This window comes from Taudactylus pleione, unplaced genomic scaffold (genome assembly GCF_031769625.1).
Source record: "Taudactylus pleione unplaced genomic scaffold, aTauple2 ptg000345l, whole genome shotgun sequence".
Taxonomy (NCBI): Eukaryota; Metazoa; Chordata; class Amphibia; order Anura; family Myobatrachidae; genus Taudactylus; species Taudactylus pleione.
Window position 1 is genome coordinate 700,426 of NW_028284746.1, and position 15,784 is coordinate 716,209.

At 45.5% G+C, this 15,784-nt stretch overlaps 1 protein-coding gene and 1 non-coding gene across 6 annotated transcripts in view; both read right to left on the minus strand.

Annotated features, from left to right (window-relative positions):
- The window catches only part of SREK1 (splicing regulatory glutamic acid and lysine rich protein 1), a 114,943-nt gene that overhangs the window by 92,456 nt on the left and 6,703 nt on the right, over positions 1–15,784 (minus strand). For all 5 annotated transcript variants that reach the window (XM_088444045.1, XM_088444043.1, XM_088444041.1 and 2 more), the window contains exon 2: positions 2,744–2,877. In XM_088444045.1, the coding sequence (XP_088300171.1) occupies positions 2,744–2,877 (134 nt within the window). The remainder of the gene's footprint in view (positions 1–2,743; positions 2,878–15,784) is intronic.
- LOC148508772 (U2 spliceosomal RNA) lies at positions 10,750–10,931 on the minus strand. The gene has a single exon (XR_015869547.1). It is a non-coding gene; the product is annotated as a U2 spliceosomal RNA (small nuclear RNA).

Sequence of the window (15,784 nt, forward strand, 5' to 3'; positions counted from 1 at the left end):
GGTTGAAACGCGTTGGTGTTAGACGGGAGAACCACAGACGAGCGTGGAGCGCAGCATCCGGCAGAGGAGATTGAAGCCCAGACCAGTGCAGTTCCCGGGACTACTTCTGTGTCAGTACACATCTTGGCTCATTAAGGACTGTTCGTTAACAGCTCCTTCACTCCAATCCGGTAATTGTCACCCCCCCAGCCATTTGTGGATACCCGTATTTGTCCATTCCATATATATTGGGACTTATCAGAAGTTTTCTATGGGTGCTCTATATGCACTTTTTTAGCTTTGTGTGGAATCAAATACTCTAAAGATTTTCTTCTAATTCATGTGGATGTAACCATGTATGTTTAGTATATGTGTCATTTGTATTAAATTGTACTTCCCTATACATGTTTTTTCCCCTTATTTTTGGGTATCAACCCTGGGGATACGTGGACATCATGTACCATATATGAAAGAAAATCCAATATCAGGTTAAGGTCTGTGATTTCATTTCATATCCATAGCGCAGACAAGGAGGTTTCTCAATTATTTATATATATCACGTGGTGCTGTCGCCAGGCCAAAAGGTAACGGCCGTAACTGAAAGTGATCGTTGTGGATTGCAAACCTGAGGAACTGTTGGTGACGCAAAAGAATAGGGACAAGCAGGTAAGCGACCTGTATGTCCAACGACACCAAGTACCCCCCGGGTTCCAGCGCCAGAATGATGGACCGTAGGGTCTCCATCCGAAACCGCGGCACCCGCAAGGACTTGTTGAGGGCCTTGAGGTTGAGAATCGGACGGTACGACCCATTGGATTTCTGCACCAAAAATAGATTGGAATAGAAACCCTGGCCCCTCTGGGAGAATGGAACAGGCACTATAACTCTAGACCTGTTCCAACGGAGGAGAGGTATGCCGGGGGACCCAGACTACGATGCCACCGATCAGCAGCTTCCAGCAGCGTTCACCATGCTTCTGCAAAGATGGCCACCGAGGAGCAGAGAGGAGGCCGGCCTGGGGGAGGAGCGCTGCCCACAGGGCCAATCGGCAGGTGCAGAGAGGGCTGTGTGCAGCTGGGGAGGCGCCGGCTGTGTACAGGAAGGCGCGCTCCCCTGGCATGCAATTAACCCCTGGGACGCCGCAGCGCTACCGCTCAGCTGCGGTCCGCTGTCCCCAGGGGGGTAGTGGAAGCGCAGGTTGATTACCTGGCTCCACGCTGCAGCCAGTCCCCATGGAGCCCCCTGCCTGGGGACTCTGGACCATGTTTCAGCGGGGACCCACCGCGGGACCCCGCTGCTTTACCTGCTGCCCCCTTGAATCCGGCCATGGTCCCAAACATCTGGGGTCACCGCTAGCTGTGACCCCAGATGCTTACCAGCATCCCCGGATCAGTACCGGCGTTCTAGTACCGGCGGGGGTGTAGGAAAGACAGCATGGACGTCAGTAGTGACTGTCCATGCTGTACTTCCAGATGGGCAGCCACAGCTGCCTTGAAGAAAACTTCAGGGGCTATCCTTAGCCCCCCTCTAAACAGGTGCTCCGACTCCGGGCCGGGCACCAACGAAACTGAGATACCTTGGCTCGGGGGCGTGGTATAGGAGGGGGACCCTAGTGCATCCTGGGAGGCTGAAAACTTAACTCTATGGTGCCCAATGCCTGACGTCATCACCTATACCCCAAGGTATCCTGTGGATACCCTATGGACCCTGATGTAAAAAATTTAATGTTAATATAGTTACGAGTGAATATAGTTGGGTGGTAAATATCTAATTAGCAGACAGCTTTAACGTTAAAGCTACTGCATTGGTCAACTCCTGCTACAGAGTCCTGAGGCTTGCCAAAAGATACATGCAAAGGTCATGGCTAAGTCCCAGGAACCTGCACGATATACAAAATTGTAGGGTCCAAGTAGAACAGATTTTCGTTTTTTCGTGACTCAAGGCTGAACGTATGCTAAGACCTAACTTACACACACTGCTACTGACGGAAACATATTGCAGTCTAAGAACTGGGCTGTGGGCTCTAATTATTAGGAAGCTAAGTAACATGAAAGAGAGGAGAACAGACAAAAGCACTAAAGAGAAAATATAGGAAGCAGCAGACAGGCACGAGGAACAAGCAAAAGTAAAACAAAAAGTGTGAGGGACTATGGTATTGGACAAAGGAAAACAAGGTGCAAGGAAGAAAGATGTTATGCTACTTACCTTCTGGGACCTTTAAGAACACCTAAATAATGATGCTATATTAGCCTGGGTGAGGAATTTCCTAGGGGGCTCTGTACCTTCTATAGTGACAATGACTATAAGGTTTAAGTAATACAAATGGGAGCACATTCAGGTCACAAACGGGAGGAAAGCTTTTCCCAGCCATTCTGCCATAACCTTACTGTTCCCTAGTGTCCCCTCAAAAACAAATAAGTCAGCTGCTCAGAAAGGAACAGTTCTGCATTGAATGGGTTTTGAGATACAGGATTGAATGGAACAGGAGTAATGCACTGGGCAAAACAGTCTGATTATACAGAAAGCCACCATGCAGGAGTTATAGGAGGAGAACATGAACACATACTCACTGGAACATGTCAGATTACAGCAGCTAATGAAAAGTCTGCCAGAAACCAGCTAAGTATCAGCTGCCAGCAAACTACACATATCCAAGCTTCTACATTAACAAAACATCACCCAATGTACTGCATTCTGAATCTGCAAATACAACAGTTAACAGACACTGCAGAGACTAACATGACACAACGTCTTTCATACTAACCTTCAGCGCAGGGCACAACAATGAGGGCTCTGTCAATAAAAACCGTGTTAGTTAGATGCTGGGCCACGCCGACGCTTGCAGGCTCACGATACTTAATATAGCACACTTTGGAGGAAAATGCAAGTGGCGCATTGCTGAAAGATAAAAAGAAGAAAAATTTATCTCAATATCAGTTCATTTTATTCCAAAAAAAATAATTAAAAATACTTGCTTTATAAATACGTTAAACTAATTCATGAAATAAAAGTGCAGGGGTTCTTATAGCTACATTACTACTTAAGAAAATATTTTCTTCCCCAACATGTCCCCTTTCCCCTAGATGAAGCTGCAAGGATCGCTGCATGCAGCAGTTTTCTCCTAGGGCTCCTCAATTTTGCCTCAGTCTCCATTAAAACAGTAGGGATAAGTGGTAGGATCCTGCTTGCATGTAGCAGCCTTCAGGGCTCTAGTATGGGGAGCTAGTAAGATATTATATTAGGTGGTAGCGCAGCTAAAATCTTGTGTTGCCAGGATCATCTGTCCACATACCTATTAAGGCTATTTCCAAACCGCAAACTGCGGCTATTTGTCTGCCAAGCACATATTATAGCATAACAACCAATTCACTACGATGAAGAGTCATCTTTAGATTTCATGATTAATATAATGGATTTTTTTTTTTTATTATGTTGAATCGTTATTAGTATATCTTTTGTCCATATTTACTTTATAGTCAACAAGAACAGTAATAAAAGACTGGATCTCCAAGCTTTTTTTGTGTTTTACTAAGTCTTGCAAAAAAGAACGGTGGTACCTACGCCAGCTGCACACAGATGAGATCCAACGTTCTCACGCTAAGTAGAAGAAACACTTTTGGCTTCGATTGGGCCTGCAGTCGCCAGAGCGCACACGCCAGCCAATAGCAGTCACTCATATTCTTCTTTACCAGCGGAGTTCCAGAATGAGCCAATCAATTATGACAAGATCATAACTGGGCATCATAGAATATAAGGCCAAATTCATTAGAGTGGTAGTCAGTCAACTTTATTTATAGAGCTACCTATTTTTAGCCTACTACAATTTAATATATTAAACTCAGGACTGCCTCAACCAAATTATGTCCTTGAATATTCTTTATATTGCCATAGGCATGAACCCTCTTGTAACCAGCATGCGGTTGTGCACTAGTGTTTTGGCTCAGCATTCTTTCTAAAACAAGCAACTTATTGCAAACCCATCTTTGATGGCCTACTACAGTATAATCATCAACCTGCTCATTTTAAGTAAGCTATAACCTTCCTTTACATTTAACCACTCCCATTATGCTTAAGGCAGATGATTTTAAAGCAGTGAAGAAACAGAACTCCTACATTCTCCTGAGTATCTGTTAATGTGGGCAAAGCTGAATAGCTGGAGTAGGGGACTATGGTGAGCGAATAGGAAATTATTCCGATAAGGGGGCCAGACTTGTTCAGGATCAATTATACTTTTAAAGTATCCAATAAACACACACACACACACACACGTCACTTTCTAGAACAAAATTCATTCATTAGCCAGAGTCCACGACTACGTGCCAGACGCTGCTCCAAGCCCTTTTATTTAGAAGTGAGGTGGGGTTTCGAAAATCTGTAGCCAATAGGAGCACAGCAATCTTAGCAGCACAGAGTAATTTCAGCTCTGCCAACTCCTGACAGTCATGTGTAGCCAGCTTGAGGTAGCTAGGGTTAGGCCAAGGAGTAGTCAGTTCCAGAAACTAAATATTAATAAGTAGTAAAGCAATGGTTCCTGTCCAGCTGGGGCAGGAAAACTGCAGTGTCAAATGTATACCTATATATAAAAGAAATTCATACATGTTCACCTTCCTGATGACAGCATTTAAAACTTATTGAAACATGCTACAATTCCCCACCAGCTTAAAGGGGCCCATACATTAACAATCTTAAAAAAATAAAATAAAAAAATCATAGAGCATGATTCCCCCCGTCCATTTTAAACACTCCTCAATCCACCAATCTGCGTCCATACTATACAGATATTTTTCATTGATTTGCAGATCATTTTAGCAAATCACAGTTCTGACATTAGTGATGGTCGGCAAACTGGACGATAGTCTCCATACAACAACACCGATAAATCGCTTAAAATCAACATGTTGGACAACCTGATTTAGTGAGCAATTGATAAAATACCCCCCCTCCCCCGACAATATTTTAAGACAATTATCTGCAAAATGTCAAATTACCCCAATTGATTGTAGGTGTTCGGGGGGCCTTTAGGCAAAATTGCCAGAAAGCAGTAACTAAAAATAGGATTTTGGTACTTACCGATAAATCCCTTCCCCGATTCTACAGGGGACACTGGAGTCTCAATACAATAACACCTTAAAAAAAAAACTAACAGTAGCTAGCTCCTCCCCCTCTATACCCCCCCCAGCCAGTCTAAAAATAACTGTGCCCGAGGAGAGCTGGAAGTAAGGAGAAAGTACATGAATGTAGTTACTGTAGCTTTTCTGTCTAACACATCATACACAGAAAGAAAAACAGTAACAGACCAATCAAACAATCTAATGCAACAACTGTAGCATTTAGCAGAAAAGAGGGCGTCCAGTGTCCCCTGTGGAATCGGAGAAAGAGATTTATCGGTAAGTACCAAAATTCTATTTTCTCCTTCATCCACTAGGGGACACTGGAGTCTCAGGGCCTGATTCAGAGCCGAACGCAATTAGCGCTCGCTCGTCCAGAAAATAGGGGTGGCTATTCAAATGAACTGTTCGCTCTTTGCGGTCTGTTCACGCCTCTAGGTCTGAACGAGCGAACAAAACTTGCGGTCGTTTTTTGAAAAAATATGCCCCCTGGCCGCTCGCATCCTACGTCATATGTCCGCTATTTATTAGATTCATCGATTACATCGTCCAGGGTATGAACTGCTCGCTATTCTTGTGGCTGGTTTTTGCTACCACAATTTTGCGAGCAGTTCTGGCTATAAAATAACCCAGTGACGTGGTCAATGACGCTGCTGTTTTAATTATGCACACCCTTAAAACGCCCGTTTTGACCATTAAGCACGCCTGCGTTCAGATCTCCACTCCCCGTTGTCAAGCACCTTCCCCCGTTACCATCCACATACGCCTCCTCCTGTCACTCAAATTATCAGGCATTCGCTATTTTGCGAGCACATGAATTTCGACCGCACTGACTGGTTCGCGCATGCGTATAACGATCCGTACGCATGCGCAGTTGGGCAAACATCGCTCAGAGCGAACGAGCGGCCGCTTACGAGCAGCTCTGAATCAGGCCCTCAATACAATGGGGGCGTCCCAGTGCTTACATCTCGGGTGGGAGAGCGCTGAGAACCCTGCAGTACTGCACGACCAAACTCAGAAGCAGAGGCCGCAAAAGTATCAAATTGGTAAAACTTAAGGAAAGCATGCTTTCCCGACCAAGTAGCTGCTCTGCAAAGTTGGTTTAATGAAAACCCCCGAGCAGCCGCCCATGAAGGACCTACCGAGCGTGTTGAATGAGAGGTAATGGTACTAGGTGGTTGTCTGGAAGCCACCACATACGCATGTCTGATAGCCAGGCGAATCCATCTTGAAATGGTTTGTTTGGACGCCGGCCAACCTGGACGGGCCAAATCAAACCTAATAAATAATGCGTCAGATTTACGGAGGGAAGCCGTCCGGTCCACGTAAATCTTAAGAGCCCTGACTACATCCAATAACTTCGAATTTGGAGAATCGTCTTTGAAAACCGGAACCACTATCGGCTGATTTATATGAAGAACAGTCACTACCTTGGGAAGAAAGATTTCTGCGTGCGTAACTCCGCCCTATCCTCATGAAAAATGAGGAAGGGGGGACGACAGGATAAGGCACTGAGCTCCTACACGTCTTGCTGAGGCGAGCGCCAACAGCAGAACCATCTTCCAGGTTAAATACTGGTCTTCCCCGGCAGCATCCATCGGTGTAGACAAGCAGGGGCAGTGGGCTGCCTGTCCATCCTCCTGCTGATTGGAGGTCATTCTTTCTGTTAAAATAAGCCCTAAAAACGGGAGATCAACGTCCAGCTCCCAGGGCACACTTTTTTAGACTGGCTTGGGGGGGGGGGGGGAGGGGGGTATAGAGGGGGAGGAGCTAGCTACTGTTAGTTTTTTTTTTTTTTTTTTTTAAGGTGCCAGCTCCCGGTTAACCCACTCCTATACCCCATTGTATTGAGACTCCAGTGTCCCCTAGTGGATGAAGGAGAAATACTGGACTTGCAGGATAATGTAACAAAAAGTATTCTTCAAATGACACACTGTAAAACAGTATACAAGAATGGAGGTGCTCAAAGAGAGACATTACTAGTGACCAAAGGCCAAACTGACAAAAGGAAAGAGCCACGTGAGACCCGGAAACACCAGCATGACATGCAATAAAAGGGAGATGAACCAAACAAACATGAGATACATCAAGCTAATATATAAAAGTAAAATGTTCAAAACCTTTGTATAAAGGTCATATAAACACATGAAACATTAAACAAGGCTCACAAAATATTTACTTTTTCCGCTTATAGTTCTTTAGACTAGACAGAGGTTCAGAGTCAGATTGCCCTAAACAAACACTGGGTACTTAATACCAGGAAACAAAAATATGAGAGTGGTTCTATAAGGTTGCAAGTCTCTAACGTGTGTCTAAAGTACGATTACAACATTGTAATCATACAGTCGTTCCTTATCCCCTGCAGTGCCTACACTGAACGATATGTCGTTCAGTGCAGACACCCTCCCTCATCCCCGAACATGTCCAATCTGTCGTTATCGGCAGATTGACCGGCATGTTCAAGCGATGATTGAGGTTGGAAACGACCAGCGGGAGCGCGCATCGCTGGTCATTTTCGACATTCTCATAACCAATTTGTTAACAATTAGTGAGCGATTGAACGATAACGATGTAGTTATCCTTCAATCGCACAATTTAATCGACTAGTGGATACATGGCATAATTCTAATTTCCCGCCAGGCCACAGCAGGTAGGAGAATGCTTCCCACGGGCATTGGACTGTGCCTCATATCAGTCGTTCCAACATCAGTTGTAAGATGGCAGGGCTGGCGGAAACACGGCCAAATATTGAGGTGCGTAATGTGATCAGATCTGCGTCTGAAGGGCATATTAGCAAACACATTGCCATTTGTCGAAGTGTAAGGTGATAGCGTCATGTCAAGGAAACCGGTTTGGTGCACTGCACTACATGGCAGGACAAATATTCACGATGAGCCGCAATCCGGCCTGCCAAGCACGTCCATCACAGATGACCATTTCTGCTGCATAGAATGTCTGATTCAGGAGGACAGACGCATTTCAGTTAGTTATATTGCTGACGAACTGAACATCTCAGTGGGTACTGTGCACAAGATCGTTCATGAGCAACTGGGGTACAGGAAAAATGGGATTTTGGTACTTACCGGTAAATCCTTTTCTCTGATTCCACAGGGGACACTGGAGGTGCTTACGCTGGGGTATAGAGGCGTGGATAACTGGAGCTGGCACTTTAAATAATTCAGAAGTGTGAAGCTCCTCCCCCTCTATCCCCCATCAGCCCTCAGTTTAGAAAATGAAGACCGAGACTAGATGGAGAACAACAGGAGTGAAAAGGAGAGAAGATCACACAACAACATATGAAACCAACTGAACAGGCAGGCAAAGAGCGCTGAGGTGGGCGTCCAGTGTCCCCTGTGGAATCAGAGGAAAGGATTTACCGGTAAGTACCAAAATCCCATTTTCTCTTTCATCCACTAGGGGACACTGGAGGTGCTTACGCTGGGGACGTCCCAAAGTTTACTCCACGGGCGGGAGCGCTCTGAGGATTCTGCAGAACAATGCGGCCAAAACTTGATGCAGAAGCCGCAATTGTATCAACCCGTAAAACGTTAGAAAGGGTGAACGATAAGTGTCCGTATGGCACAATTGTAAGTGGAGGCACACCTCCCAGGCGCCCATGACACACCCACAGAACATGTGGAAACAGTCGAATGGACACAGGATGCTGACGATCATAAGCCTGACGGATAGTCAGTCTGATCCAACGAGCCAATGTCTGTTTGGCTGCTTGTCAACCCCTCCGAACAGCATCATAGAGGACAAAAAGCGTCTCGGACTAGCGGAGGACGTCATCCGAGCAACATAGATGCGGCAAGCTCAAACCACATCAAGAGTAGAGGAAACAGCCAAGTCCTCTATCAAAAAAGGCACCACAATAGGCTGGTTTATGTGGATAGCCGCCACCGACATAGGAAGGAAAGCGGCTACCGTCCTGAGTTCCGCCCCATCAACATGAAAACCAAGGTAAGGCTGCTTATGGGACAGAGCCTCCAATTCCGAAACTCTGCGAGCCAAAGCCAGGAGGAGGACAGTCTTCCCAGACAAATACTAATACCAACCTCCTAAATAGGTTCCAAGATGGAAAACTGAAGATATAAAAGTACCAAATTTAAGTCCCAGGGAGCTGTAAGTGGTACAAAAAAGGTAGCTGCACACTCAAAACTTCCTGAAGAACGTCAGCACGACAGGTATGGGGGCCAACTTGCGCTGAAAGAAAATGGAACAAGCAGAAAAAACCTGCACCTTTACAAATCCCAAAGCGCAGGCCCGACTAATCCGGTTTGGAGAAAAACAGGAAAACCGGAAGTCCTAGAACGAAGGTCTTGAACTATACACCCGGTTATAGAAGAATGCCAGGTACAATGATAATGTGCAGCCAAAACCAGGTTCCTGTCGTGAAGCCTATATAGGATAACAGAGTCTGGGATGCCTCCGTGTCTTAAGTTATCAGTTTCAAGAGCCACCCCATAAACGCAATTGCGCTAATCTGGGGTGTATGAAAAAGACCCTGAAGCAGAATACCCAGGCGTAAAGGAAGAGGTCATGGGACATCTGCTAGGAGGGACCGAAGATCCGAGAACCAACTTCTCCGAGCCCAGTTTGTAGCCCCAAGAAAGTCTAAGGCAGACTTGAGTTTCTTTCTATTTAGATGAATAATTAGAGGGATCGGAGAAAACAGGTAAATGTAATAGTTCGACGGAACTGTGAGAGTGTGACGACAGCCTTCGCCTGCGGGTCCCTAGTACTTGACATGTATGCTGGGAGCTGATGATTCAAACTAGACGCCATGAAGTCCGCTTGAGAATGATCTCATTGATGTACTAATGCATGGAACACGTCTGGGTGAAGCGTCCATGCTCTAGGATGGCTATCCTGGCTATTCTGCCTACAGAATTACTGACTGACTCACAGCCCGCCGGGGAATCTGAGAGACTTCCACATGGCTATGCGACTTGAGTTTCTCCCTGGCGGTTGATGTAAGTGACGGCCGTCGCTTTCTGACTGAACTCTTACCGGAATAGGCCTTAGCAACTGTGCTGCTTCTAACAGAGCACTGTAAATTACTCTGAGTTCTAACCCATTTATGGGCCATTGTCTTTCTTGGATGGACCATTGACCCTGAAATGATAGTTGAGGACCACTGCTCCCATTCTTGGAGACTGGCATCCGTTGTCACTATTATCCAATTCCATACTCCGAATGGGATTGTACCCACCAGAGGGGAGCTACCCTGGTGGCCTGAGCCAAACGGATTAGTCGATGTAGATTCAGGTGAGATCCTGATCCCTGTGATAGCAGGTCTGGTTGGAACACTCGGAAGTGGAATCGTCCGAATTGTAGTGTCTTGAAAGCAGCTACCATCTTCCACAAGAGACGCAGACAAAGAAGCAAGGACACCCTCTTCAGTCTAAGGACTAGCTGAACCAGCAGCCGGATATCCCAAGCTTTGTCATCCGGAAGGAAAATCATGTGTAATACCGTATACCGGATCATCCCCATAAACTGGAGTCTCTAGCCGGACTGAGATAGGATTTCTTGAAATTGATTATCCAACCGTTAGTATTAAAGTCTAATATGACAGATAAGTGTAAGAGTATAGATTCCGATGGAACCTTGATTAACAGGTCGTCCAAATAAGGATTAATGTTCACTCCCGACGACCGAAGTGTGCACCGTTCTTGGAAGTATTCCAAAACCAGGTCAATGCATAGAGCAAGCTCTTCTTCCATCTTCCTGTTCAAACAATCCATTTAATATATGGCACCCAGACAGGGGCCGTATGAGATATTAAACTGATAAGAACAGATACTACCTTTGATCTTAGCCAAAAGGCCGAGAAGCGATCTTGCAAGGTTGTAAATTGCAGGAAGTGCGGTTCCCAAATGGGGACATGGAAATTAGCGAACATCCAAGGAAATTAGGAACGCCTCTGGTTCCAAGCTCGCAATGACAGACTGAAGTAACTCCATATTGAAACTATACATCGTCAGATACATTTAAGGATCTCAGGGTTAAGATGAGCCTGTCTGATTCATCCGACTTGGGCACCAAAAAGAGGTTTGAGTAAAACCCCCATCGTTGATACACTGGAACTAGCCCCGTCTAACTTTGTAGAGACTGGATACCGTCCCGCAGAATCCTGGCCCTGTATGAATGTCTGTTAGCGGGCTCTCACTGCAGGAGATCCACCTGTTTCTTAGCTAGATTCTATTCCTGTCACCAAGCAGCTGTATGTGTGCAATCTCTACCTCTGTCACATCTTGCTTGCGTGGGAGCAACTTGGCTCTACCACGAAAAGGCAGTGGCGAATGAAAAGAATGAAATGAGGGTCCAGTTTAAGTTCTCCTGTGAGAACCAGAGAGCTCTGCGGGCAGAAATAGCAGAAGCGGATATGCGAGTACTGATCTGATTGATCTCCCTGGAAGCCTCGCCCAGGAACACTGCAGACTCACGGATGTGTTCTGCCAGTAGACGTAACTCAGAGCTCCTCCCCCTCTGGACTATAATCATCTGCCCAGCAAGTTGCAGCTTTGTTAACCCAGGCGCTAACAATTGTAGGCCTAAATTAAGCTACCGCTGCAGTATAAATAGATTGTAGAGTTTTTTCCAACTTACAATCAGGAAGGCCCTTAAGTAACGTAGTCCCGGAACAGGAAGCGTAGTTTTCTTAAAAAGACGAGAAACAGACGCCTAAACATGAGGCAGTGTTTCCCACTTTTCCAACCTGGGTGATGGAAATAGCCGGATGGGCAACGACGCCTCCTATCCGTCCGTTTTCAGGCCACTGAAAACTGTTCGGTTTTCAAATGTGTAAGGTAGATTAAGGAGCTGCCTAATCGCCAGAATCATGGGTTCCACCGCCGTAGAGGTGGATTGTAAGTCTTAAGATGCAGTACCATCCAAAAGTTCTTCCAATTCACCTTTCGTATCCTCATATGTGAGGAGTTCCTCGTCCGACTACTCTGGCTGGAGTACGTTCGTAAGATGATGTTTTTCAATAGGTTTCTGGTAGGAAGTGGAAGGTATAGTAGCAGCGGCACCTATAACCAGTACCAGGCTGTGTAGAGATTTGTTAACCCTGCTATCCAGGGAGGTTGAGACCTATGAGCCTTAGCCAACTCTGACGATAAGTCCGCCATAACTCCTACCATGTCAGCGGCCCATGGAGGAGTAGGTGAGGCAGAGATAGCCGCGGTAGGGTCTATTACTAAAGTGGGGAGAACATACAAACTCCACACAGCCATGGTCGGGAACCGCACCCACAACCCCAGCACTGTGAGGCAGCATTATAATTGAAAACATTTTTTTTTTTCTTTTCAGTAGGTTTCTCTCACTTAATGAGGAACCAGGCTTAGTTTGTTAGTACATTTAGAACTAACAAACATCTACTGTGAAGCCTTAAGTCTGCCTCATTTATACTCACACAGGGCCTGATTCAGAGCCGGACGCTATTTGCGCTCGCTCGTCCAGAAAAAGGGTCTGGCTATTTAAATTGACCGTTCGCTCTTTGCGGTCTGTCGACTCCTCTGTCTGAACGAGCGAACAAAGCATGCGGACTTTTTTTTGTAAAAAACACCCCCTGGCCGCTCGCATCATACATCTCCGCTATTCATTAGATTAATCGGGTACATCGAAAAGGCGAATGAACTGCTCGATAGTCTTGTGGTTGCATTTTCCTACCGCAATCATGCGAGCAGTTCTGGCTAAAAGACACCCAACTGACGTGGTCAATGACACTGCTTTGTTAATTATGCACGCCCTTAAAACGCCCGTTTTGACCTTTTGGCACACCTGCGTTCGGATCTCCACTCCCCGTTTTCAAGCACCTTCCCCTGTTACCACCCACAACCGCCTCATCCTGTCACTCAAATTAGCAGGCATTCGCTATTTTGCGACCCCACGATTTTCGGCCGCACTGACTGGTTCGCGCATGCGTACTAAAACCCATACGCATGCGCAGATGTGCGAACATCGCTCGGAGCGAACGAGCGGCTCTGAATCAGGCCCACTGTTCACAGATACAGATTGTAACATCGTGAATAAAACAGAAGGCTAATGTTGGGAACAGGGGAGGTTCACAGATTATACCCCCCTGCTCACTATACACTCAGTTGCTGGAAGCAGGAGCCTTCTGTATAATCAATTGCACCCTACCTATAAGGGAGAGATGCAGGCAATAAATAACTCCGGCAGACACGCTGTTTGTGACAGCTCTGTGCTACTTATAACAGAGAGAGAGAGCGATAGCCCGTGCTGTTGTAGCTCCGCCCCCTTTTTCAAAGCCTCATGCTCCCAACATGGCTTCTGCCATTACTCTATGTCAGCCCCGTTCGCACTGACCACGGGAGCTGAGGGTTTGGCAGGGAGCAGCGCTGAGCGCTATGTGTAACACAGCCTCATTGTAAAAGCGCTGAGCAGCGGGGTGGGAGTTGGGGGATACGCAGGCACATACTCACTGCGCTCCCCTGGAGGTCTCTCTCAGCAGCTTGTCAGCACTCTCCTTCAGTGACACTATTGTGCCACAGCAGATCTTCTTGCTGAGAGATGTGCTGTTTTGGCGGTAAGGAGCTGTCAGTTGCTTTTAGCATAAGCTCTGTGCACTCCTTCCTGATCGCTAAAGATCGGGTCGCCAGGTACCCAGACCCCACCTTTAGAGAGGTGGCGAAGGATACCGATTAAGTGTAAAAGATGCATTAAAAATAAATAACCTAAATAAAATAAAATCAAATGTATTGCTGGAGCACGGCATGTAGTGACCAGCTCCAAGAGCACATTTTCTAAACTGAGGGCTGATGGGGGATAGAGGGGGAGGAGCTTCACACTTCTGAATTATTTAAAGTGCCAGCTCCAGTTATCCACGCCTCTATACCCCAGTGTAAGCACCTCCAGTGTCCCCTAGTGGATGAAAGAGAAAAGTGTATATGCTGAGGTACTGAAGCAACTCACAGAAAATCACAAAAACAATAGGATGGGATGGTGTCTCATGCACTTGACGCGGTACCATGAGGGAGTGCAGTTCCTGCAGCATATTGCCACAGGCGATGAAACGTGGCTACATCATGTGACACCAGAGATGAAACAAGCATCCATGACATGGAAACACGCATCGTCCCTACCGTCAAAGAATTTCAAAGCCACCACATCAGCAAAGAAGGTAATGGCGACCATGTTTTCGGACCACAAGGGAGTGCTACTTGTTGATTTCCTTACCAATAGAGATACGGTGAATGCTCTCAGCTATTGTGACACATTGAGCCGATTGCGAAATTGACGTCGTATTACAGCACGATAACACCAGGCCACGCTCAGCCAACCGCATGCGTGACTTATTATTGCGCTACCATTGGGAGGTACTGGACCATCCTTCCTACATCCCTGACCTGGCACCAAGTTATTTCCATCTCTTTGGACAGTTAAAGAAGCATCTGGGCGGAAAGCAATTCGCAACCGAAGGTGAGATTCATCGAGCCATCATGTCCTGGCTTCATGCGCTTGACACGGATTTCCTCTATGGCGGTATAATGCCCTGGTGTACCGTTGGAACAAATGCTTAGATAAGTATGGGGACTATGTGGTAAAATAGTCTGTACCAAGGCCATAGTATTGATTTTACATATATGTAAGAGTTGAATACATTTACGCAATGAGAGGTCTTGGTCGTAGCTGCCCATGCATTTTGATGGTATACTGTGGTTAAAGTAAATAGAAAAGAAACACCATTTTCCAACAAATCCTGAAGTTAAAAACAAAAAAAGAAAAAAATCCAATTTGTGTACATTTGATAGGTCAATACAAAAGCTCAGAGGAATTGCAACATTTTTGGTATGACCAATAGGTCCCCTAGATATATCATTTTTAAATACAGACTACAATTCGGATTTTGTTGCTGAGGAGATGGAGTTATCTAAACTATAATGACTATGGACAGTGATGGGCAAGAGGCAGCCTGGCAAGCCTTCACCTGCCCCAGGTCAATTACTTATTACGGAGTTTGGGAGGAGATGTATCAAGCCTTCTAAAGAGTGGAGAATTGGACAAGTGCAGAAGTTCCCCAAAGCAACCAATCAGTTTCTACTTATTTATAGAATATACTCAATAAATGCTAGCTAGAAGCTGATTGGAGAAGTTGCCCATAGCAACCACTCTTTAGGAGCCTTCATATATCCCTACTATTTTTTTCAATGTCCTAAGACCAAATGTGAGGAGAGCAGAGTGCTTTTGCCAGCTTTACAATATTAGACAACTGTGACAACATTGTAAAGAGGTTTTAAAATATACATTTTACGAAAGAAGTAAATTAATTAGAATAAAGAAAAATTCTAACTATGAAAAATAAAATTATATATATATATATATATATATATATATATATATATATATATATATATATATATATATATATATAAATACAGTAAATTCAGTGCGCAAATCAATCAATCAATCAATCCATAAACACATATAATACTGTGAAAAGTTTTTTAGAATCCAATAAATAGATGGATTTTTGGAACAAAGTAAATCTGTGTCACAGACGCCAGATATAGCACAGGCCACAGGTACCACACAGGCCGGCGTCTTCCCCACGTTAAAACCCGGATCCAAGCGGGTATTGGTTTATCTGGAATTGAGAGCAAGAAAGAAGGGGCGCCACATAGTGCATGAAACTATAAAACAGATTTTATTGCAGACAGCGGACA